The sequence below is a fragment of the Lampris incognitus genome, chromosome 9, assembly GCF_029633865.1.
Source record: "Lampris incognitus isolate fLamInc1 chromosome 9, fLamInc1.hap2, whole genome shotgun sequence".
NCBI lineage: Eukaryota > Metazoa > Chordata > Actinopteri > Lampriformes > Lampridae > Lampris > Lampris incognitus.
This window is the reverse complement of record NC_079219.1, coordinates 9,010,925-9,036,311: the sequence shown is the minus strand read 5'-3', so window position 1 is coordinate 9,036,311 and position 25,387 is coordinate 9,010,925. Positions and strand designations below refer to the sequence as shown.

General features: G+C 43.6%; 1 protein-coding gene across 2 annotated transcripts; it reads left to right on the top strand.

Moving 5' to 3' along the window:
* The first annotated feature begins 591 nt into the window (after window positions 1–591).
* Window positions 592–25,232, top strand: usp5 (ubiquitin specific peptidase 5 (isopeptidase T)). Of its 2 annotated transcripts, none has more exons than XM_056285745.1 (20): window positions 592–897; window positions 1,536–1,664; window positions 1,824–1,887; window positions 1,988–2,115; window positions 4,963–5,108; window positions 6,136–6,320; window positions 10,129–10,223; window positions 10,919–11,112; window positions 12,106–12,177; window positions 14,576–14,663; window positions 14,758–14,883; window positions 14,972–15,125; window positions 17,562–17,733; window positions 17,835–17,923; window positions 19,099–19,227; window positions 19,759–19,902; window positions 20,003–20,145; window positions 20,706–20,856; window positions 23,058–23,142; window positions 24,384–25,232. In XM_056285745.1, the coding sequence occupies exons 1-20, from the start codon at window positions 790–792 to the stop codon at window positions 24,475–24,477; spliced, it is 2,496 nt and encodes an 831-aa protein (XP_056141720.1). In that variant the 5' UTR covers window positions 592–789; the 3' UTR covers window positions 24,478–25,232. The 2 variants fall into 2 exon arrangements, with proteins under 2 accessions (XP_056141720.1, XP_056141719.1); XM_056285744.1 differs by having other exon boundaries at window positions 1,821–1,887.
* Window positions 25,233–25,387: the final 155 nt, after the last annotated feature.

The following is a 25,387-nucleotide window of genomic DNA, read 5'->3' as shown; positions in this document are numbered from 1 at the left end:
AAATAAAAACTAATAAATCAATAAACAAACAAACACAAACAACACAATACAATGAGGAAAAATCCTAAGCCTTAATCAAACAACGTGAAGAATATAAAGGAAGGCTAAGGTGGAATGGCAGAAATGAAAATGAAATTGATTACATTGTAGCGAATTCGCTACAACATTGAATCAATAGGATCCATGAATCCCCGAAGGTCTGACTTAGGACACAGTTATTACCACATGACTCAGTTTGGGTGTACTGGTTCCAAATCCGAACATGGTGGTGGGATAGTAGGGACATATTAGGAACACTGTCTACTTTCCAAAATGCTAAAAGGCAGTTATGTCATTAATTAATTCATTCATTCATTCATTCATTCATTCATTCTAGGTTTTTAACGCAGGTGCACTGTTGTGTATTTTATGAACCAAGTAGTAGCATATATATAAAACTGTATGTCCACACAAATGACCCTATTAGTTGTGATTTATGTATCTTTCTGGTGGTTAATAAGAGCCTCTCGTCAAGTGAACGATAACGACTATGAAGAAGAAGAGGAAAAAAAGAAAGAAAGACGTTGTGACAAAAAGAATGCGGGGGTTTGCTTTAAACTAAAGTTTACGGTCGCGGGCCCGCAGCCGCGCGACCTCGCCTCGTCCGCGCGGCGGAGCGGTGATTCATTTCATTCAGCCGAGCGCGCAGACAGACGGACTCCACTCCGGCCCCGATCACCAAAGGCTGGGGTCCAAACTTCGGTAGCGCCAAGTGTCCCGCTTCGAAAGGCTGCACCGAGCTCAAGCGACATGGCGGAGGTCGGCGAGGTTTTGATGTCAGTTCTTTCCACGATTCGGGTTCCGAGGCCCGGGGACCGAGTCCACAAAGACGAATGCGCCTTATCCTTCGCTTCGCCGGTGAGCCATCATCTCGTCTCACCCCCCCACCACCACCCACCCCCCCCCGCCGCCGCCGCCGCCTCTTAGCTAGCTAACATATCAACGGTGTCCCTTTCGTTTCACATTTTCCTCTCAGTTGTATAAAACCTACGGTGCCCTGTCAGCACCGCCCTGCATTTAGCTCGTGTGGCGGCAGCTTCCTGGTGTTCTTGCGAGCTTTCAATTTTAACGCCAAGCTATGCTAAGCTAAGCTAAGATAATGCACTGTAATGGTAGCCTAACCTAGCTAACCTAGCTTGGTAAGTGGTGCCATCAAAATAGATCGAAAGGTATTTTACCTGTGTGTCTCCGCAGTGTCAGGGCTGCCCCTGCACACCCCCCGCCAAGTTTTACACCCCCTTATGTAAACCCCCTTACATGTTAACGTTCATGGCTTAACATTTGATGGGGGATTTAGGTGGTATTGATAACACTGTTGGGCTGACAGGCAGTGAGGGGTAGCAGGCTAGCTGGATAGCCGGTTTGCCGACTAGTCATTGATATTTACATGAGGGCAGCCAGGTGCTGCAGACTATACTTCCCTGAGCTGTGGCATCTCTGTGCTGTGGGTAGGGCTTGCTGCTTTATTTCACCTTTACTCTTCTGTTGAGTTTCAGGAGAGCGAGGGAGGCCTATATGTGTGCATGAACAGTTTCCTGGGCTTCGGCAGTCAGTATGTGGATAGACACCATGCCAGAACTGGTCAGCGGGCTTACTTGCACATTACCCGGACCCGCAAGATTCAGGTGAATGTTAAGTTTTCTTGTGTTTTCTAGTTTCCTTAACAGTATCCCCCCCCCCCGGACATGTATTCTAAAGTTTCACACAGTCTGAACTTTTTCTTTTGATGTGTAAATGACACATTCTCAACATCCACTGATTCCAAATATGGTTTCCGTTAGAAGGAAGATGACAATAACTCTGGATCCGGTGACCCACCTAAGAAAAAGCCCACAAGATTGGCAATAGGTGAGAGCATGGTTAGGTATGTATGCAGACACAGATGTGTAGGTGTGCGTCATCTTTTGAGACTAATAGCTTATTTACCCTTCCAATGCTGGTGTGCCAGGAATTGAAGGAGGTTTTGATGTGGAGCAGGATCAATATGAAGAGGATGTGAAGGTTGTCATCTTCCCTGACAGACAAGAAGTGACTTCAGAAGACCTTACAACCATGCCTGATGTTGTAAGAGAGCGGGTGAGACATCTTTCATTTTTGTGAGTCGCCAGTAAAATTTGAGTTCATGGGGTTGATTTTTTAAAAATCATGTTAAGGGTCAGAGGGAGGCTAATAGGTGTTCTTTAAACAAAGAGGTTTACATGATGACAATATTCTACCCTATGATTCAAGCTTCCCTATATACATTGTACTGTTCATTCATTCTCCCACACATTACTACTGTGTGGACGTGTGGGGGAACGCATACAAAACAAACACGGATCCAATCTTCAACTTCCAAAAAAGAGCTATACAAACTGTAAATAAAACCATTTTCAGAGAATCAACACATCAGTTTTTTATCAAACTAAAAGCACTGGAATTTAAAAATGTGGTTGATATTAAAACTATTCAAATTATGTACAGAGTAATAAATCAACAATTACCTATCAGTATTCAAGGGTTGTTCCAACTGAGAGAAGGTAAACATAATTTGAGAGGAACCTGTATATTCAGAAAACCACCAGTAAGGACAGATTCAAAACATCACTGTTACAACCAAGGGGGTTGGTTTGTGGAATAACTGCAGTGAAGAGCTGAAAACAAGTGGTACTTTATCTGAACTAAAAAGACTCTTCAGAAACAAAATATTGAATGGTTATGAGATGGAACTGTGACCAATGTGGGTTTTTTTTTTTTTTTTTGCCCAAATGGGTTGGTTTGTTTGAGTCGACTGAGATAGATATCACGGACACTGATGGTTGTAAATTGAACTTTCATTTTCTATTATCAATTATTATTTGTTATCAATGCATCATCCAATCATGAATAGTATAAGGGGCTGGGACTAGACAAGTTCTCAACTTCTTCTTGCTCCTTTAAACATGATCAGTATTATTTGAGTTACTTATTTGTCGCTTATATATGCCAGACAGTATGACAGTACCATGACTAAATTGAATTAATAAGCAGAGAGGGGCTTGGATCACACATTAGCAATTAACCTAGCTGTTTGACTGAGTTGTCTTTTCAATCTACCCCTTATAATTATTTGGCTTTGAGTCACATATCTTATGATCTTTGCGTCCTCACAGTCTACAGTTGCCTATAAAAAATTTGATACCAGAATTAGTGGAATAGTTCAGAACCTTTGTCATAAGGTTAAAGTAAGGTTCTGATATTGTTACTTAGAGGCTGTTTACACCTGACATTAACATGCATCTTGGGTGATCCGATCATAAGTGGACAGCTCTAAGTACAGGTTTGAATGCACCCAATGCCTCTTCAATGTGTTTTGAGAGGTCGAGCGCTAAGGCCACATTCAGAGGTGGCGTTGGATGCGTTTGTCTACATCGCATTTTAAATGTAAACGCACACGTGTCCCAGGCTGCATTGAAGGACCGCCTAGTCAATTGACATCCAATTTCTGACATCAGACCCGCAACTGTGGAAGAGCCCCCGCCAGCTCTTGCACATTCAAGTTCCACTTCAAGTTCATTTATCCACCGCAGCACAAGAGCCCTCTCAAACCAGCTGGAACAATTGAATAATCTGAGCCTGAACTGACGTGATCGGGTCGAGCCTGACAGGGTTCGGGTTGAGAATTACAAACTCGAGTGTTCAGACACCAACGTGATCGGGTCAAGCCTGACAGGGTTCGGGTTGAGAATTACAAATTCTAGTGTTCAGACATTTACATTTTCCAAGTTTCAGCTTTAGCTGTGTATTTTGAACACAAAATAAAAGAAGGCAAACATCGGAGCCTGACACTCCTAATTCACTCAGTTAATTTTCCTCATCAGGGGGCATCCGGGTAGCGTAGCGGTCTATTCCGTTGCCTACCAACACAGGGAATGCTGGTTCGAATCCTCGTGTTACCTCCAGCTTTGTTGGGCGTCCCTACAGACACAATTGGCCATGTCTGCGGGTGGGAAGCTGCATGTGGGTATGTTCTGGTCACTGCACTAGCGCCTCCTCTGGTCGGTTGGGGCACATTTTCAGGGGGGAGGGGGAACTGGGGGGAATAGCGTGATCCTCCCACGCGCTATGTCCCCCTGATGAAACTCCTCACTGTCAGGTGAAAAGAAGGGGCTAGAAGCTCCACATGTAGCGGAAGAGGCATGTGGTAGTCTGCAGCCCTCCCCGGTTCGGCAGAGGGGGTGGAGCAGTGACCGGGACGGCTCAGAGTGCGGTGATTGGCCAGGTACAATTGGGGAGAAAAAGGGGAGAAATTCCTCATCAGATTGTCGCTATCTGGTGTGACATGCATTTGCTGGGTCCATGTCCTTGTAATAATGCGAAATTATTTATCCACAACAGTGCTGTTGGGATATGGGATGATTTAATTTATTTCTTTAAGAGCGCTTCAAATTTTGTATGATGACATAATTTGACAGTAATAACTACAGATGGAAAATACATCATAATGAGGCTGCAGTGAGCAAGGATGTCTGATTTTGTTAAATGCCTGTTGCTTCGACTCGTCTCGCATTTCTGTACGTTTATTGACGTGACTGTGCCACGGGGAGGGTTCGAGGTGAAGGTGGACGCAGTTTTAGGTGGTTAACATAGGCTTTATTTGATAATGTCTTTAATTTGTTCAATTGCACGGGGTCGGTGTGCTGCTGTCCCAAGAGCCACGCTCCCTCTCTCCGCTTGCAGCCGAGGCTAAATCGCACACCCCTACCACGGTGATGTACGTGTTTATTTGCATATAGAGCGGGGAAGTGAGATCCGGTCATAAGTGGTCACTGGGGACACATTCTAATGCCGGGTGTGAACTGACTTGCTTAAAGCTGTCCACTGGTGATTGGATCACCCAGGACACATGTTAATGCCGGGTATCAGCAGCCTCTTAATGACGGCTTGTTGTCTTCCCTCTTTAAGGTGTCTCTGTCTATGGCGGGGCTCATGTCAGCAGACTCAGTGTCTCACGCCTTGCAAGTTCAACAATGGGACGGAGAGGTGAGACAGGAGTCTCGGCATGCTGCCGACCTCAAACAGCTCGACAATGGAGTGAAGATCCCACCCAGGTGAGAGATTATTCACTACCCGGTTCCTTACAGAGGAATTGTCTACTAAAAAGCACTTTGGATCTTTATTTACTTCTTTTATTTTATTGTTTATTTAGCAGGGACAATGCACAATACATATATTGTACCAGATATAGCTAACTGCTAAAAGCTCATTTTCATTCGTAGTCCCTGGGTGGAGGCTACTAGTGATGCACAGGTTACAGATTTCCTTACCTGGATTATTGAGTATGCATCAAGACATAAAGTCCCTCTAGGGAGAACACCATCAGCAATTCCACACCATTAAAAACAGACAGTTTTATCAGTACAAGAAATTTACCACCAAACACTCGGTACCAATGCTGGCCACATTCAGTGTCTCTGAGCTCAATGTTGACAAACTTGAGTGTTTTTCAGCCATGTTTCTAACTTAGTTTGAAATGTGTAAAAGTACTGCCCTCTGTGATGCTCAGGGGTAAAGAATTCCACATCCCGGCTGCCTTAACTGAGAAGCAGTTTTGGCCAAACGTTGTAGACCGAAATGTAACATAACAGTCCCCTCTAGTGGAAGCTCTTTTTAACCTTGAGCCGGCACCACTACATATTCTTACAAACTGTATGAGAGGTGGTGGTGCTAGATTGTGAGATATATATATATATATGATATAATGAACCAACATTAGCCATAAACAGAACATTTTCAAATCTCAAAAGATTATACTTTTAACTATATTGCAATAATGATGAGTTAAGTTTTTTATCCATGATTTTCAACACACTACACAAACTATAAAGTGGTTGCCTTGATGTACTAGTTTGAAAAATGTGGCAGTATCATTGAGTGCATGTGCAGTTTTGATGCACATAAATGCATTTAGGTAGGTTGAGTTTAATATAGCAAGAATCTTTTTTTCTCATTTGTGATTATCTTTTAATGTTAAGGCTATCTCAAGAGACAGACTATTTGAATGTGTGTGTGTGTGTGTGTGTGTGTGTGTGTAAGTAATACATTTTAAAGTTATCCCATGCCATTTCTCCATTCTAGTGGTTGGCGGTGTGAGGTGTGTGATCTGCAGGAGAATCTGTGGATGAACCTGACAGATGGCAAAGTGCTGTGTGGTCGTAGGTATTTTGATGGCTCTGGAGGGAACAACCATGCCTTGCTCCATTTCCAGCAGACAGGGCACCCGCTTGCTGTCAAACTGGGCACCATTACACCTGACGGAGCAGGTAAAGGCATCATTTACTAATTTCTGGGATTAAAAACGACACAGGGGCTGCCGTCATTTGTTTCTTTCTGTGCCTGTTGCAGTTTCTCAGCGTTTGTTTGAGAAAATATACAGTGCATCCGGAAAGTATTCACACCCCTTCACTTACCCCACATTTTGTTATGTTACAGCCTTATTCCAAAATGGATTAAATTCCTCTTTTTTTCTCATCAATCTATACACACAATACCCCATAATAAGAAAGTGAAAAAGGTTTTGTAGAAATTTTTGCAAATTTATTAAAAATAAAAAACGGAAATATTGCATGTACATAAGTATTCACACCCTTTGCTATGACACTCAAAATTGAGCTCAGGTTCATCCTGTTCCCGCTGATCATCCTTGAGTTGTTTCTACATCTTGATTGGAGTCCACCTGTAGTAAATTCAATAGTTTGGACATGATTTGGAAAGGCACACACCTGTCTATATAAGGTCCCACTGTTGACAGTGCATGTCAGAGCAGAAACCAAGCCATGAAGTCAAAGGAATTGTCTGTGGACCTCCGAGACAGGATTGTATCGAGGCACAGATTTTGGGAAGGGTACAAAAAATTTCCACAGCTTTGAAGGTCCCAAAGAGCACAGTGGTCTCCATCACTTGTAAATGGAAGACGTTTGGATCCACCAGGACTCTTCCTAGAGCTGGCCGCCCAGCCAAACTGAGTAATCGGGGGAGAAGAGCCTTGGTCAGGGAGGTGACCAAGAACCCAATGGTCACTCTGACAGAGCTCCAGCGTTCCTCTGGAGATGGGAGAACCTTCCAGAAGGACAACCATCTCTGTAGCACTCCACCAATCAGGCCTTTATGGTAGAGTGGCCAGACGGAAGTCTCTGCTCAGTAAAAGGCACATGACAGCCTGCTTGGAGTTTGCCAGAAAGCACTTAAAGGACTCTCAGACCATGAGAAACAAGATTCTCTGGTCTGATGAAACCAAGATTGAACTCTTTGGCCTGAATGCCAAACGTCACGTCTGGAGGAAACCAGGCACCTCTCATAACCTTGCTAATACCGTCCCTATAGTGAAGCATGGTGGTGGCAGCATCATGCTGTGGGGATGTTCTTCAGCGGCAGGAACTGGGAGACTAGTCAGGATCGAGGGAAAGATAATGGAGCAAAGTACAGAGAGATCCTTGATGAAAACCTGCTCCAGAGCGCTCAGGACCTCAGACTGGGGCAAAGGTTTACCTTTCAACACGACAATGACCCTAAGCACACAGCCAAGACAACGAAGGAGTGGCTTCGGGACAAGTCTGAATGTCCTTGAGTGGCCCAGCCAGAGCCCAGACTTGAACCCCATTGAACATCTCTGGAAAGACCTGAAAATAGCTGTGCAGCGACGCTCCCCATCTAACCTTACAGAACTCGAGAGGATCTGCAGAGAAGAATGGGAGAAATACCCCAAATATAGGTGTGCCAAGCTTGTAGCTTCATACCCAAGAAGACTTGAGGCTGTAATCGCTGCCAAGGGTGCCTCAACCAAGTACTGAGTAAAGGGTGTGAATACTTATGGACATGCAATATTTCAGGTTTTTATTTTTAATAAATTTGCAAAAATTTCTACAAAACCTTTTTCGCTCTGTCATTATGGGGTATTGTATGTAGATTGATGAGAAAAAAAGGAATTTAATCCATTTTGGAATAAGGCTGTAACATAACAAAATGTGGGGAAAGTGAAGGGGTGTGAATACTTTCCGGATGCCCTGTATAGTGCTTGCAAAAGTTTGCTTACAAAGATCCTATAATGACAGTGTCCTGAAAACTGAAGAAGTTGAAGGAGAGTAATTATACACACATCATGTAGGTGCAAGGCTGTCAGAACAACGTCAATGAAAAAAAGGGGGTAACACCTGCACACTTACTCTAAGCCACAAAAGTTTAATAATGACAAAGTTTCGATCCCACTTGGCTCTTTGTTCGGTCAATGTTTGAAAAAAATGGAAACCACACCCACATTTATAGATCACGCTCACCAATAGGCTGATGAGCTCTGTGAGGGCATGTGTGGTTAACCATCCAAACCGCCAAGGGTGACAGACATCCAAAAACAACTAATATAATAAAGCACATGGAAAAAAGTACAATGGAAAAAGAAGTAATACAAATGCAATCTAGGCTTGTGTAAGGGTCTAGGAATATGCAAAGTAAGTGTAGAGAGCCATCATGATACTACCACCATTTTTATTTATTTTAGAGAAAATGTTTGGTCTCATAGTCTTGATTCAGGTCTCTAGGCGTGAGAGTCTGGAGAGTTAAAATATAAAAACGTTCTCTTTGGAGTAAGAGGGAATTTAAATTGCCTCCTCCGAAGAGGAAGTTTTTATATTTTAACCCTCTAGACTCTCACACCTAGAGGTCTGAATCAAGAGTATGAGAAAATATTTTCTCTAAAATAAATAAAAATGTTGGTAGTATATTCCTAGACCCATACAAACATTTTTAAAAATGGAAAAAGGTTGAATTTTATAAATTCAACAGGTGTGCCTTTTTCCTTATTGTTATTTTACTTTATAGGAGGGTTTAAGACCCAATTCCTTTTTTTTTTAACCAGTCTTTTTATTAATGTTTGTTAACATTGTAAACAATGAAACGAAAGAAGTTAACATTCTAAACAATAGTTTCAATTCTTTCAACATTTTTTAAAAACATCCAAAAACAATAATAATGGCATATAAACATACTTATGGCAAAAACAGTAGTTAGAAACACATACATACATACATTTATAAAAAAAATTGTGTGTAGTAAAAGAAAAAATATACCCCCCCCCACAAAGAGTAACAAATTAAAAAAATAAACAAAAACCACAGTCTTCATGGGTAAATTGCAACATAAGTACTGGTAGTGCTACAGATTAGTCTTGAGTTATCACACGGAAAAATAATAGCCAACAGCCAGTTTCACTGAGGTACACTCTGGAACTGCAATGTTTCTTTAAGGTCAAAGAGGGGTTACCATATTTTGAAAAATTTAGCCGTAGATGTACAAGAAGTTAAGGTTTCTTCTCGTTCTTCTAATTCGATAGAATAATTTTGAATGTAGGTGAAGTAGATTCTGATACATGGGATGATGAATTTGCTATAATCCATCCGTCCATCCATTATCCAAACCGCTTATCCTGCTCTCAGGGTCGCTGGGATGCTGGAGCCTATCCCAGCAGTCATTTGGCGGTAGGCGGGGAGACACCCTGGACAGGCCGCAAGGCCATCACACAGGGCCTTTTTTGATATAATGTGTTTACATAAGTATACATAAGTTCACATACGTATTTGATATAATGTGTTTACATAAGTATACATAAGTTTACATAAGTATTTGATGTAATGTGTTTACCTAAGTATACGTAAGTATTTGATATAATGTGTTTACATAAGTTGTATATTTGATAGAATGGCTCGTGTACTTTATTGTTTTGTTAGTTGTTTTTGGATGTTTACCACCCAGGGGCTATCGTAGAGCTTGTCAGCCTATTGGTGTGCATGATGTATAAATATGGTTGTGGTTTCCATTTTTAAAACATTCGTACCTGACAAAGATCCAAGTGGGTTCGAAACCTTGTCATTATTGAACTTTTGTGACTTTTGTAAGTGTGCATGTGTTACCCCCTTTTTTCATTGAAAACTGAAGCAACCATAAAAACAAGGCAGTGCCATCCACAAAAACTTGTTCTTTGCATATCAGTATTGAATAAGGCTCGGTGTGTGCTTGGTCTTGATGCGTTCTTGGGCTTGATGCGTTCTTGGTCTTGATGGCTCTTTGTGGTCTGTTCAGATGTGTACTCCTATGATGAGGATGACATGGTACTGGATCCTAAACTTCCGGAGCACCTGGCTCACTTTGGGATTGACATGATGACCATGGAGAAGGTAGGGTCTTGTGATACTTCAGCTTCACTGCTTCAGTAGCAGCAGTGTTTTTGTGTTTTTTTGTCTTCGGTTTTTTGTGTTTTTTTTTTTCAGTTTTATTTTTTGTTTGAATATCTGATTCAACCACTGACCTGTGTTAATAACAAATGTGCCTGTATGTGCTGCTGGCCTTCTACATATCTGATCATGCTTCTGAAGAGTAGCACTGCACTGCTGCATGTCTACCATTGACGCCAGAGTTGTGCTGAAATATTGGGGGTTTTTTTTGTCATTCTCCATTGGCAGACATCCAGACATTTATTGCTGGTTCTGACTGAAAGAGCTGCCATTGATTACATGGTACTGAAAAATTCAGCTGCCATGTTAAGAGACTGTAGCTCCTGTAAAACTTGGGCCTCATTTAATCTGACATTTCTCCTCGACCTTCTCTTTGCACCTGCCTTTCAACCTCCTGGTCATGTTGATCATTGTCTTTTTATTCATATCATCTTTGCACTCTCATTTTTACCCCATTCCCACTATCATATCTGACCCTCTCATATATCATTTTCCTCCTGTTTCCTGCACCATTCCCTGCTGTCACTCATTTCCTTGCCACCTGGTTATCATCTTGATCACTTTCCAACTCTTTTTTTCCTCATTATTTGCACTACTCCCCGTCCCTCCTTTCCCCCTGCGCTCACACTCTCTGGCAGACTGAGCGGACTATGACGGAGCTGGAGATTGCAGTGAACCAGCGGGTGGGAGAATGGGAAGTGATCCAGGAGTCGGGGACCACCCTGCGGCCCTTGTCGGGCCCTGGGCTTACTGGCATGAAGAACCTAGGCAACAGCTGCTACCTCAACTCTGTAATGCAAGTGCTCTTCACCATACACGACTTCCAGAGCAAGTCAGTACTCCCTGTCTCTCAGTGCCTCTTAAATTTTATAGATCCCATCTGTCTGGTCCACTGTGGCGCTACCTGCAACAAAGAGTAGTTTGAATGAACAGTTTGGTCTACCTCCTGTTACAAATAATAGTTTGAATTTACAGTACCATCTGCTACTCATTAAAAGGGATAGTTTTAGGATGTTTTTACATCGAAAGTTCACTTGCCATTGAATTGGGGAAGAAGTTGTTATATTATAGATTATTCACATCGGTGTGATTATGTCGCTAAAGTGCAAAATTTCAACCAAACCATAACTTGTATACAACAGCCATGCAAGAGTAGGCATTTCCTTTTGCTCAGAAATCTGGTACGGGAAATGACACTTTTCTGCTATTAAACCAATAGGAAGCATCCAACTCACCTGTGTTTCTATATGATCACTTTGGTAATTGTTCTTTGTTTCTCCTACCTATCGGTCACATTAATGTGCTGACTCCATTTTCTTTGCCTTCCAAAGCGGTGGGGGGAGAACCATAACTTGCAGCATGTCTTACTGCTAATTCGCAGTTTTTCCTATAGTTCAGCTGTATCAACATCGAAATCTGTTATTTTGCTCCAAATGAACCACTCCAGGGTTATTTTGTACGTGCACAGTGTTACTGCACAAAGCCCACCTAACCAACCTGGTCTCAGTCCAGCTGTTATGGTTTATACCCTAGTGCATATGTTCTGTTCTCATCTGCCCCAAAACGGATCGAGCCAAGGGGGGGGGGGGGTACCACTTCAGGATTAGACATGACAGCTCTAAATGAGCTATGGATGAAAACACCCTTAATCTTCATTGATGAGCACTTTCTATGATAAGGGTTATTTTAATCTTGGGTGCGGCCTTTATTGGAAACAATTCCGTCGAGTAGATTACTGCTCGACAAGTGGAGATTAATTGATGATGTAAGCTACCTAATGTTAAAAAAAAAACCCAGTCTCATGCTTTTTTCCAATGCTTGCAAGGTATGTGTCTAACATGGACAAGATCTTTGATGAAGCCCCAAGGGACCCCACCCAGGACTTCAAGACCCAAGTGTGAGTGTCTTTTTCTTACTTTTGAGTACTGTGATGGTTTTCAAGACTTTTACTTTTGCCTGCTCACTCTCCCTAGAATCCACTTTCACCAGTAGATGTCACCTGCTAGCCGTGCAGTGATGGAACGTGAAAGTCATGACAAAGAAAACATGAAATATTGCAAAAGAAAGTGAAAAATGACTTAACAGTTTTTTACTAGGGCTGTCGATCGATTTAAATTTTTTTTAACTTAATTAATCGCACAATTTGCTGTGTTAATCACGCTTAATCGCTTTTTTCTTCTTAAGACTGAAGAATCGGGAATCATCTTTGTTTGGCCATGTATGTTTGCACATACATGGAATTTCACTGTGGTTAAGTGGCTCTCAATGTACTTACATAGAATAACAGCACAACAATCTTAAGGAATATATAGAATGAATGACTATATACAAGCAAAACAGGAAGGCAGTAGTGCAGAGATGCTGGAATAAATATGTTGGCAGGTTTCTTATATACGAGAGAGGTAGGTGGACATGACAGAATATGCATGTCTACGTACAATATACAGTATATAAAGCATGCTCAGATTTATTACGACAATGTTAAGTGTTCATCAGAGTGACCACCTGTGGAAAGAAACTGTTCTTGTCTGGTTGTTTTGGCGTGCAGAGCTCTAGCGCCTACCAGAGGGGAGGAGTTGGTCAGCGCTTCTTATAATGGGTATTTAAATGTAAAACTCATGGAATTTATGTAGCGTCAACAAAAAGGTAGTATATTTAAATTAAAATACTCTTCATTAATAGCATCTTTTTAACTTTGAACAGAATCATGTTTATTGGCCATGTATGTTTGCACATACATTGAATTTGACTCTGGTTTCGTGGCTCTCTCAGTTTACTTAGAATAACAACACAATAATCTTCAGATATATTATACACAAGGGTTGACTTACACGGGTGAAATAAGAGGTGATAAAGTGCAATGGTGCAGAGAATATATCAGATGCTGAAATAGATGTTAGCGGGTTACTTACATACATGCCTGAGGTACATGACAGAGCATACCGGTATATGTACAATGGGTAACACTTTATTTTAGGGGGTCGGAAATTTCCTAGTAATAAGGTGGTAATTATATGTACTTTCTTAGAAATAAGGTTGAAATTACCTAGTAATTTCCTAGTAATAAGGTGGTAGTTTTTACAGGTAATTTTACAGCTAACCCAAATTACAAGGTAGTTTCAACCTTATTTCTAAGAAATTAAGTGATAATTACCACCTTATTACCAGGAAATTACTAGGTAATTTCCGACCCCCTAAAAGAAAGTGTAACCGTGCAATGTACATTACAATGTCTGTCCTGTAATTTCCTGTGAACTACAGATTTCCAGTAAAACCATCAAGGCCATCAAAATTGACTGTCAGCTTGAAAAGCATATTTCTTGTATGCACTAACAGAAATAATAACAAAACCCAGACCTATATGTTAAAGTGCCATTTGAATTTCAAAACCATCAAGCTGATCAGCTTAGATGGCAGTAATTTCTTGTATGCACTAATATAAATTATAATTAAAAATGTGTTCAATGTTCAAGTGCCAGCAGAATTTAAAGTGTCGTAAATTCACGACGTTCATTAATAATGGCGCATCACAGAACCCCATATGCGCCCCGATGGCATAGCGTAGCAGAATATCTAATATTCTCCGTGAGGGGACGAGGGCTGGGAACAAATGAAGCCCACTGCTGTGAGAAAGTGGAGACGAGGTTTGCGCACAGACACAATGCGACAACGGTGCCACTGTGCTCTAAACCCCATTATTTCCAATGGCCTGCGCTGTGCCATGATGGCGTTGAGCAAAGTGTGGGTTGCAATGAATACCTGCGCGGCCAATAGAAAGGAGGCAGCCAGCCAGGCACAGAAGGCAAAATGGGGGAAAAAACTACCGTTCTCCAGTGCAGAGTAATAGTCGAAACTTGATTTTTGATTATTGCCAACATGGCTGGTTACAGACTTACCATGACTACCACCGAGGCGCTGCAGTATTTACAGGTGTTGGACAGTGGCAATTTTAAATTGTTTGAAAAATAGTATTAAAGTTGTTTAAATGTTAATTTTGGATCAGTTAGTTTCTTAACAGATATACTAACATATCTAATGCATTAATATCTCAACTGGGTATTTATCTTGACAGAATATAGAGTTTAAAAACCGGCGGTCACGTTGACTGTCCATGGTAGTTTTAGGTAGGGGTGAAGTCCCGGTCGTTCTAGTGTTGAGCATGAGGTGAGAAGTTCTTCTCACTGGTCAGGGATTCCAACTTCCAACTGGTTCTGTACTAAGGCTTAAGTCGATACCCTCCTCATATGTGAGTGTCTTGTTAGTGCTCTGATGTCAACCTTGCTTGTTAACCACAGAGCCAAGCTGGGCTACGGTCTGTTGTCAGGAGAGTATTCCAAACCAGCACCAGATCCAGGGGATGAAAGCGGTACATCCGAACCCAGGGTAAGAAGAAACAATCATTTGCTATGGCGACACAAGTCAGATGTTTGACATATCCCTGGAATGCCCGGGTCCAACAAATCATCCTTGTTTCCAGGGAGACCAAGTTGGCATAGCACCACGCATGTTCAAAGCACTTGTCGGGCGGGGCCACCCAGAGTTCTCCACCAATCGGCAACAGGACGCTCAGGAGTTTTTATTGCACTTCATAAACATGGTAGAGGTAAGGTTGTGTCTTTACTTATCTGTCTCTTCCAACATCAGCCTGTCCCATACATCATCCTGTCCTACTCTTGTGCTTCGTCCCATAGAGAAACTGTCGCTCCGGGCCCAATCCATCTGAAGCATTCAGGTTCCTGGTTGAGGAAAGGATTGTGTGTCAACAGTCACAGAAAGCCAAGTACACACAGAGGGTGGACTACATCCTCCAGCTTCCTGTGCCCATGGACCAGGCCACTAACACAGGTGAGAGAGTGGCATGTGGCAAACTGGCAAAGAGGTCCAGAAAGTAGAGGGTTTTTGGTGTCAGAGTTTGACAGAGCAGGGGGAACGTTGCAACTGTGGTCAGACTCAATGTACACCAGTTTGTCTAATGTGAAAAGGGAAACTCTGTGAGTATCGTACTTCCCAGACTACAAGTTGCACCAGAGTATAAGTCACACTCAGCAAAAAACACATGGTTGCAAGAGGAAAAAAAACACATAAGTCACTTTTTGGTGTATAAGTTGCATTTACTATATGGTGGTACAGTATTTTCATTTGAGTCACAGTGCAGTCTAGTGGCCTGAGTTGAAATGAAGTGTATTAGTCCAACAAATGTACATTGTATAAGTCACTTTGGAATACAAGTCACAGGGCCAGCTGGACAAGTAAATAAAAACAGTGACTTATAGTCTGGGAAATACAGTAGATCAATGCTTATTAATTTCCAATAACCGCTGTAAGATGGATCACAGTAGAAGATTTGAGCTTATTTGGCATTTGAGGGTTATTTTTTAATTAAATCATGAAAATTTTCTGAATTGGGCTGTCTGTGTAGATTCATGTGAAATTTCGGCTGGAGCCTGCAATTCTCTGCAGTGCCACCATCCCGATGCAAGCCAGTTGGTTCTGAATTGTCTGTGATTCCTGTGTCATTACTGCTGGTTAGTTGGTACCCAATACATTGCAAAACTCATAACTCTACAGCGGGCCTTATATTATATATGATACAATATATATGAGCTATCTAAATGTATTGCTGGTTGCTATTTGCATGTTAGCCACATTAGCTGTGCTTCCTCTTCAAACTTTCAGCTACCTTTCTTCTACTGCATTTGGCCATCGTGCTGAAGACGCAAAATGCTCTGCACCATATCATTTTCCCCAAGAACATTCCTACCAGTGAACGTTAAAGTGTAATTTAACATGTCTACATACCCTCTTCCTGATGAAACGTACAATGCTGGACAAGATGTCAACACCGGAAACGATATCTTCACTAAATCACTAATATTGAAAAAAATACTTTTACTGCTGACTCCACCCTGATTGGTGATGTAGCACAAAGGATTTTGTAGTAGTCTAATGACAGTAAGCAGAAATGTTAAAAAAGTACAAACTGTCAGAGGTACATCTCCGTGCCCCTGGTTTTAAAGACAAACCTCCTTCTCCCACCTCGCTCTGCACCTCACAAGACAGTAGGGGTGTAACAATACACATATTCGTACCATTTTTTTTTTGAAAAAAAAAATTCCCCGTTTTCTCCCCAACTGTATCTGGCCAATTACCCTACTCTTCCAAGCCGTCCCAGTCACTGCTCCACCCCTTCTTCCAATCCAGGGAGGGCTGCAGACTACCACATGCCTCCTCGGATACATGTGGAGTTGCCAGCTGCTTCTTTTCACCTGACAATGAGGAGTTTCACCAGGGGGACGTAGCGCGTGGGAGGATCACGCTATTCCCCCCCCAGTTCCCCCTCCTCTCCTGAACAGGCACCCTGACTGACCAGAGGAGGCACTAGTGCAGCGACCAGCACCCATACCCACATCCGGCTTCCCACCCGCAGACACGGCCAATTGTGTCTGTAGGGACGCCCGACCAAGCCGGAGGTAACATGGGGATTCGAACTGGCGATCCCTGTGTTGGTAGGCAACGGAATAGACCACCACGCCCTGTACCAAAAATTTTCAGTATGGGTCTTCGGTTTGGCTCGCATGTGTACCGAAGGAATGCAGCATTGTTTAACCACTGCACGCGGGGAAGTTTTGTGTGTGCGGGTTTTGATTTAAAACTCCCAAGTTTGCCCCCTCACAACTCTGGCAAAGGGCCGGAAGAAGTTATACGTTCAAGCACCCCACTAAGCATGCACACACACACGTGCACACCACAGAGAGATTGCCAGTAATTTGGCACAGCACAGCCTCGTACTTACGGCAAACGCAGATAAACCAGATCCTGAAGATCCTCCAGTATATTTTTATTTATTTTAGAGATTATTTTTGATTTACTTTCTTATTGTTATATTACAGCCGGTTGCAGCGGTGTTGACAAACTTTTTTTTTTCATTTAAGAAAGACGGAGCCATAGTTTATTCAGTAAACCACTGTTAAATAAAAAAGCAATTTTATTTTATGGTCGTCCCCCCCCCCCCCCCCCCGCTGTACCAAAAACATACTTAACCATGACTTCAAAACCGAGGTACATACTGAACCGTGATTTCTGTGTACTGTTACACCCCTACAAGACGGCAACAGTCTGCACTGGGTGGAGACAAACTGTATCATCCTTTAAAACAGCAACTAGAAAAGTGTTCATGTTGGGATATTTTCCAGTCAGACGTATGATAGAAGCCGGTGAGATGGCTCCCATGTGTATGAATATGGGTCATGCTAAGTGTTTACCTCTGTTCTCCCCCGACAGAGGAGCTGCAGGAAGCGGAGCGTCGGCGTGAGGAAGCAGACTCATCGGCCGGCCCGGCCCCTACGGTGCGCGCTCAGATCCCCTTCACGGCCTGTATGGCTGCCCTAAGTGAACCGGAGATCCTGTCTGACTTCTGGAGCTCTGCTGTGCAGGGGAAGACCACTGCTACCAAGTAAGGAGAAGGACACAAACACCGTCATAAAGGTTTTTTTCCCCCCTGAACAAGTTACCATATTTGTGTGTTGGTGTGTTTCTATTTGTTTCATTTCCCAGAACAACTCGTTTTGCGTCTTTTCCCGACCACCTCGTCATCCAGATCAAGAAGTTCACATTTGGCCTTGACTGGGTCCCCAAGAAACTGGGTGAGCAAATGTTTTCCTTATAGTAGTACAAGTACTCATAAAAAAATTTTACAAGCATAAATCTGTATCCCCACCAGAGATGACAAGATGCTTTCACCGATGATGCATTCCAACTTGATCTGCTGCCATAATTGGACTTGGGCTGATCTAAAACTTCTCCTCCTCTGTGATAATATGTCACAGTGTTTTGATGTGATACTGGGCTTACATCACCGGGTTCTCAAGCTGGTCTGGAAAAGTACTGAGAATGAAGCTTACAGTTTCCATTTATTTCTGTTTATTTTATACAGGCCCACTGTCTGTACATGTGCATTCATATTTTTGCAAAGATAAATCTATGTGGGCCGCCCCGGCGGCTCACCTGGTAGAGCCTGTACCACATAAGGCTGAGTCCCCCCCCCTTTTTTTTTTTCTTTTCTTCTCCCCAATTGTATCTGGCCAATTACCTCACTCTTCCGAGGAATCCCAGTCTCTGCTCCACCCCACTATGCTGAGCCGGGGAGGGCTGCAGACTACCACATGCCCCCTCCAATACATGTGGAGTTGCCAGCCGCTTCTTTTCACCTGACTGTGAGGAGTTTCACTAAGGGAATGTAGCACATTGGAGGATCACGCTATTCCCCCCCGAACAGACACCCCGACCGCCCAGAGGAGGCGCTAGTGCAGCGACCAGGACACATACCCACATCTGGCTTCCCACCCGCAGACACGGCCAATTGTGTCTGTACGGACGCCCGACCAAGCCGGAGGTAACACGGGGATTCGAACCAGCGATTCTCGTGTTGGTAGGCAATGAAATAGACCCCCACTCTACCCGGACGCCCCGGCTGAGTCCTTTCTGCAGCAGCCTCGGTTTGAATCTGGCCTGGGCCCTTTACTGCTTGTCATCCCCTCTCTCTCCCTTGCTTTTCCTATCTCTCTCTCTACTATCGCCATTAAATAAAGGCAGAAAATGCCAAAAAAATAAGATCTTACAAAAAAAAAGATAAATCTATGTGGTTAGATGGCTTAGCTGACATCTACTGTCAGCATTTATCATCACTTATTGAAAACCACACAACATCTGAGGGTACATCAAGTAACTACCATCTGGAGAAGTATGAAGTGTGTATGACCTCTGGAGGGGATGCATGCGCACAGCACATCTGCTGATTTATAATCATTTTCCCATGCAGATGTCAGCATCGACGTCCCTGACACGCTTGATCTGAGCGCACTCCGCGGGACTGGCCAACAGCCAGGAGAGGAGCTTCTTCCGGAGGTGGCCCCTCCCCCACTCATGACCCCTGACGTGGAGGTCAAAGGTATCCTGGGTTTCCACGGCAACGAGGAGGACGACTCGCTCTACTCCCCACTGCTGTGTCAGTCTGTCTGTCGTTTCTGGTCTTTTCTTCCTCCCTCAGTGATGCTGTTACTCGCCCACTGTCCCGTTTTCCATTTTTTCCTTTCCGCCTTTTTCCGTTGCCACATTTTTGACAGTTTTTTTCGACTTTCTTTTACCTTAAGATGCTTGGTTTGCCTTTACATCACAATATGAGTTTAGTTTACATTTCACATGATTGTAGACATACCTGAAGTTTTTCTGATTAGTGGAACTACACAAGATGCTTTGACTATTTTCATACTTTTGCTTTTTGCATTACTTCAGAATTTAATTTTCATACTTTTATTTGAAATGACGTTTGCGATCAGGGACACAAATGATGAGGGCCCTTGTCTTCCACCAGTAATCAGTAGGAGCTGTATATCCAAATAAACCTCAGACTAAATCCCTACCCATCGAGTACTACAACGAAGTAATTCAACCCTTTCTCTTCCTCATGACCCACTCTCAGCCCCAGTCCTGGATGATTCCACGGTGTCCCAGTTATGCGAGATGGGATTCCCGCTGGAGGCATGCAGGAAGGCTGTGTACTACACTGGTAACACTGGAATCGATGCTGCCATGAACTGGGTCATGGGCCACATGGATGACCCAGGTGAGCAGAGAACTGGGGATTCTTTACTGAATGACTGGTTATCCATTTCACAGACTCATTCTCTTGGTTTACATATCCTGCTCTTTGTGATTGGCTGCAGACTTCTCCGCCCCCCTGGTGTTGCCCGGATGCACCTCGGCCCCTGGAACCACACCCACAGAAAGCTTGTCTGAGGAGCATCTGGCAACCATTGTGTCCATGGGCTTTAGCCGAGACCAGGCTAGCAAAGCACTCAGAGCCACGGTTAGAAAATAATTGATAAAAATGCAACCCTGTATGTACTGGGATTCAGACTCATTTCACTGACATGTAAACAACAGATAAAGAAGAGTTCAAATGACCATTGTAAAAGTAGAACTATGACTAAACTAGCATTACCTTTTTCTAATTTTATTTTGCAATACTTCCATTGAATGATACTACAGATGAATTATCGAGCAGTCGGTCATAGTCCTCAATGAGCTGGCACAGCATTTAAGATGCATTAGTAAGATGGCACTACCTGGCTAAAGAGTAAGTAAACACTTAGCCTGTCTCTGCCCGCTCATATTGGGTGAAGTGAGGAGTGAAGTAAGGAGTGGAAATTAAGGGGAACCTTAGGGCGAGTTGGGAGGCTGAAGGTGGCAGAGCTTTAGAAGAACACCACCCCCTGGCTTAATATGGGTTGTTTTATGTTGGTCTGCTGCCTTTGTGTAAATTGGGTCAGCTGTCTCCTGTACTTTCAAACGTATCGTGCTGATGATATCAACATGTGCTCTTGTTCTTAAATCTTCTGACAATAATTATTTATTTCTTTGTCCCAGAGTAATGTCCTAGAGCGGGCAGTCGACTGGATCTTCTCCCACCTGGATGACTTGGAATCCATGGAGGTGTCTGAAGGAGGCCGCTCTGCTGGAGAGAGCGAGGGGAGCAGGGAGCCCCCACCTGGACCCCGAGTCAGAGATGGCCCAGGAAGTGAGTCCATAAAGAGATAGAGAAGGGGGAGGAGACAGTAGAATGAAAGAGCAATGTGAGATATTGCCTTATTAGTCACACAAATGTAATAAGAAGACATGCGTGTTAGGGTTGATACTCCTGTCTGTGCCCTTGACCGAGGCATGGCACGATGAACAAGATCTGGTCCCCGGGTGCTGCACGGCAGCTGCCCACTGCTCCTAGCTACACACCTACGATGGCTTAAATACAGAGCGTAATTTCCCTACGGGGATCATTAAACTATATCAAAATTTTAAAAAAAAATGGTAGAGGAGGGTAAAAAGCCGCAAGACAGTCAGTCAATTCCTTTTACAAAATATATTTTGTTTAAATAACATGGGTGCTTAAACGGCTTAGTGGACTGATATGCTAAACATTCTAATGCAGCTCATGGTTTGAATTCAGACGTTGCCTCCAGCTCGGCCCGATGTCACAGGGAACTCAACTGGCAGTCCTTCTGCGTGGGGAGCTGGTATCAGCAGTGTGTTTCATTAGCGACTCCTACAGATGGCGGGGCACCTGCACGTTATGTAACTGCACGAGTGCTTACACTCCCCAGGAGAAACCCATGGGTGGCAAGGGCAAAGAAGTCGTTGGCTGGTTCCACGTGTGTTGGAGGACTTGTCTATGCTCCCTTTAACTAGCATAGGGGTTGTGTAATGGTGGGGACCTTGGAAGAACAGGGAACTGTTCCAGAGTTGAAATGTATTCAGGGAGACTTGTGAGGCTTGAGAGTAAAAACAAAGAAATCTCAAAAACATTTAACAAATTTTTTTTTTTTTTTTGTTGCCGCGATCCCCCCTTTCTCCCCAATTCTACTTGGCCAATTACCCCACTCTACCGAGCCGTCCCGGTCGCTGCTCCACCCCCTCTGCCGATCCAGGGAGGGCTGCAGACTACCACGTCTCCTCCAATACATGTGGAGTCGCCAGCCGCTTCTTTACACCTGACAGGGAGGAACTTTACCAGGGGGACGTTGCTTGGGAGGATCACGCTACCCCCCCCCCCCAAACAGGCGCCCCAACCGACCAGAGGAGGCGCTAGTGCAACGACCAGGAAACATACCCACACCCGGCTACCCACCCGCAGACACGGCCAATTGTGTCTGTAGGGACGCCTGACCAAGCTGGAGGTAACCGGGATTTGAACCGCCGATCCCCGTGTTGGTAGGCAACAGAATAGACCGCTGTGCTACCCAGATGCCCCAACATTTAATTATTTGACAAAGTACCATATAAAAATAAACAAGGCAGTGTTCAGCCCCTTGCAAGTCCTTCTTAGATGGATCGTACTGGTTATCCTATTATTATGAGCAAGTTGTAACTCTGGTAAAATATGCCAGTGTACTTACTGTATGTCTCATGCTCACAAAACACATAAGATACCACCATGTGTCCATCTAAACTTTTTTCAAAGCAGCATGACTCTTGCTGGGAGATGTTTGGTAGTTGTTGCTTCATACACCCTGGACAGGCCGCCCAGCCATCACACGGGCCACACACACACCTGGGGGCAATTTAATATGGCCGATTCACCTGACCTACATGTCTTTGGACTGTGGGAGAAAACCGGAGCACCCGGAGAAAACCCATGCAGACACGGGGAGAACATGCAAACTACACACAAGAGGACGACCCAGAACGACCCTCCCCAAGTTTGGACTACCCCGGGGCTTGAACCCAGAACCGTCTTACTGTGAGAGGTGACCGCGCCAACCACTGCGCCACCGTGCCGGATATTAGAATAATGTGCACATAAAATGTTAAATCAACAGGGATTCTCTTTCATCAGTAGGACTTGTTGGTTAATTTCTGTTTGTTATAGTTTGTAAATGCCGCTCATACAAAGTAGCTCTAGTTTTAATTTCCCCTCCGGTCCCACCCCTCCTTCATCCTCATTGGTAGGTATAGCTTTAAGTGACATGGGTGCGCTGCGCTCCTCTGTAAAATCTGAAATAGTTTCATTTTTATAAAGAGGTGGAGCGCTCACAGTGCAAGGCTGTAAAAAGAGGTCAGGTCCCTGCGTTGGGTTGAGAGTGCTGAGAGAACAGCCCGTCCACAGAAGAGCATCGTTTCCGCTGTTCGGTGGAACTGAATACGAGATCATAACGTCTTTACTCGGACTCGATTAAAGTACGGCCTTCTCTCCATGACGCTGCGTGTGCTTGTGTTTTTATCCAGAGTACGAGCTGTTTGCCTTCATCAGTCACATGGGGACAAGTACAATGTGTGGCCACTATGTCTGTCACATCAAGAAGGACCAGCAGTAAGTATTTCCTTTTATTGTGTATTTATGAATATTTTAAATTCTTTCTAAAGTCCAGTTTCTGTTTCTCAGGATATCCATAATACGCGTTAAGCAGAGTTTGTTTTTGTTTTTTGTTTTTTGGATAGGTTGAACTTTTGTTTTGGGGGAAAAGAAAAATCTTTCTGAAACATTGAAATCCTGAAATAAGTAAATGAAAATAGCACACACAGCCTGATACTATTATTATTATTATTATTATTATTTTAACTTTCAGTCTTTTCAGTTCGGTAATGGTTTAGTTGCTGCAAAAAAACAAAAAAAAATCTTCAATAACTTATTTTCAAAGTGGTGGGATAGAAAACAACTCAGCAGGTGGCGCCATGCTCCTATTCTGGTTTGGGCATGGGAAACAAATCCCATAGGGTTGATGCTGTAGCACAGTAGGAATAGAAACCTTTGGTAGCACTGAGGCATTATATAAAATTGTTTATTTTTTGGTGCAAAAAACCCCCCCCCCCAAAAAAACACTATCGTCAAATGTGTCATATCTGTTCATCCCTCTGTACACGTGTCTTCCCTCTGTCATCAGAAAGACTCGTGTAATACTCTTTATTTTTATTTTTTTCCCCCGTGGTGGATGTCGCTCATTTTGCAAGAGTAAATGTCCATGTTCCAGTGTTGTAGTCGAGTCACTAAACCTCGGGTCCGAGTCGAGTCTCGAGTCCCCAGTGTTCGAGTCCGAGTCCCCAAAGAGTCGGAGTCAAGTCCCCATTACCTGAGTCCGAGTCATCAAGGTTGAGTCTGAGTCGAGTTCCAACAGGATTTGCATGAGGGTATGCACGTGAATCTGCATGTAGGGGGAACACGCGTGCCTGCCCTTGCACGAAATTGAATAATGTTACGGTATTAATATAGCTGTCAATACCTTATTCCAAATTATTAGGGCCTATTACAAAAAACTAACAAAAACAAAAAAACAGTATCAATTAACAAGTCGGAGTCCTCATCTCCAACTTTCGAGCCCAAATGCAGTCAATGCTCGAGTCCAAGTCCGAGTCATCAGGGCTCAAGTCCAAGTCGAGTCACGAATCCTGAAAATCAGGACTCGAGTCCGAGTCCTGGACTCGAGTACTATAACACTGCCATAAACTCAAACAAGAACAAGGCTTTGGATGTGAGGGCTTCTCAGTCGCCGTCTTCTCTCTGTGGCCTCATGCTCTTTCACCTCCTTCATCCACTCTCTCTCTCTCTCTTCTCAGGTGGGTCATCTTCAATGATCAGAAAGTGTGTGCCTCAGAAAAGCCCCCCAAAGATTTGGGATACCTCTATTTCTACCGGAGAATGGCCGACTGAGCCGCTGCTGCTGTGTCGCAACCTTCAGTGAAGGAGGAGAGTGGGGATGCTCAACATGAACACAAAAAAGCAACAAACACGTGCACACACAGACACAACAAGCATAATCGCACCCCGCCAATATACTAAGAACGCCCCCGACGCTTCAGAACCAACTAAAAATTAAGTTGCAAATACACATCTCGCACAGCATATGTCCCCACACACACACACACACACACACCTTAATTCAGTTGGTCCAGATGAGCAGATCAGTTGGTCTTGGAGACGGGGGCTCTTCCTCACTCTTAACACGCGTAACATTTGTGGGCCTTTTGTTGGTAAGCTGTCGGTCTGTTCACTCCTTAGTACATATATGCCCCACAATTACTATCAACCCACGCTGTGTTCCTATTGGCCACCACCGGCGTCAGTGGGCACTACCCCTCCCCATCCAAACATGTTGCTTCCAACCCCCCCTCCTCCTCTTATTGGACGGTCGGTGGCATTTGTGATGTCATCACTTCAGCCAAGCCCCGAGACCTCCCTCTCCCCTCTTCTGCCTGTTTCAGTGACGAAGTAAATAAGATTCAAACTCCACATGGGAAAAAAAGCAGTTCAAGTGTGTGTTTAAAAAAAAAATGTTATAAAGAGTTAAATATCAAATCCAACCAGTTCTGTAAAGTGCAGGGAAGGTGATATCTGGGTGACCTTTGTTTTTATTTTGCAAAAAAATCCTTTGTTACTTTTGCTCTGACAAATAAAGAGTTGTCTTTCTGCCACCCAGTTGTTGGTGTCACGTATGTGTTCGATGGCTTCTGTAGCCTGCTTTAACATTTGGCTGAAATGGTGGATGAGGTAAAAAAAAAAGTGCCACTTCTTCTGCAAGGAAGCACGGGCGTTGTGAGCAAACCCACAGAGGAGTCGGGGT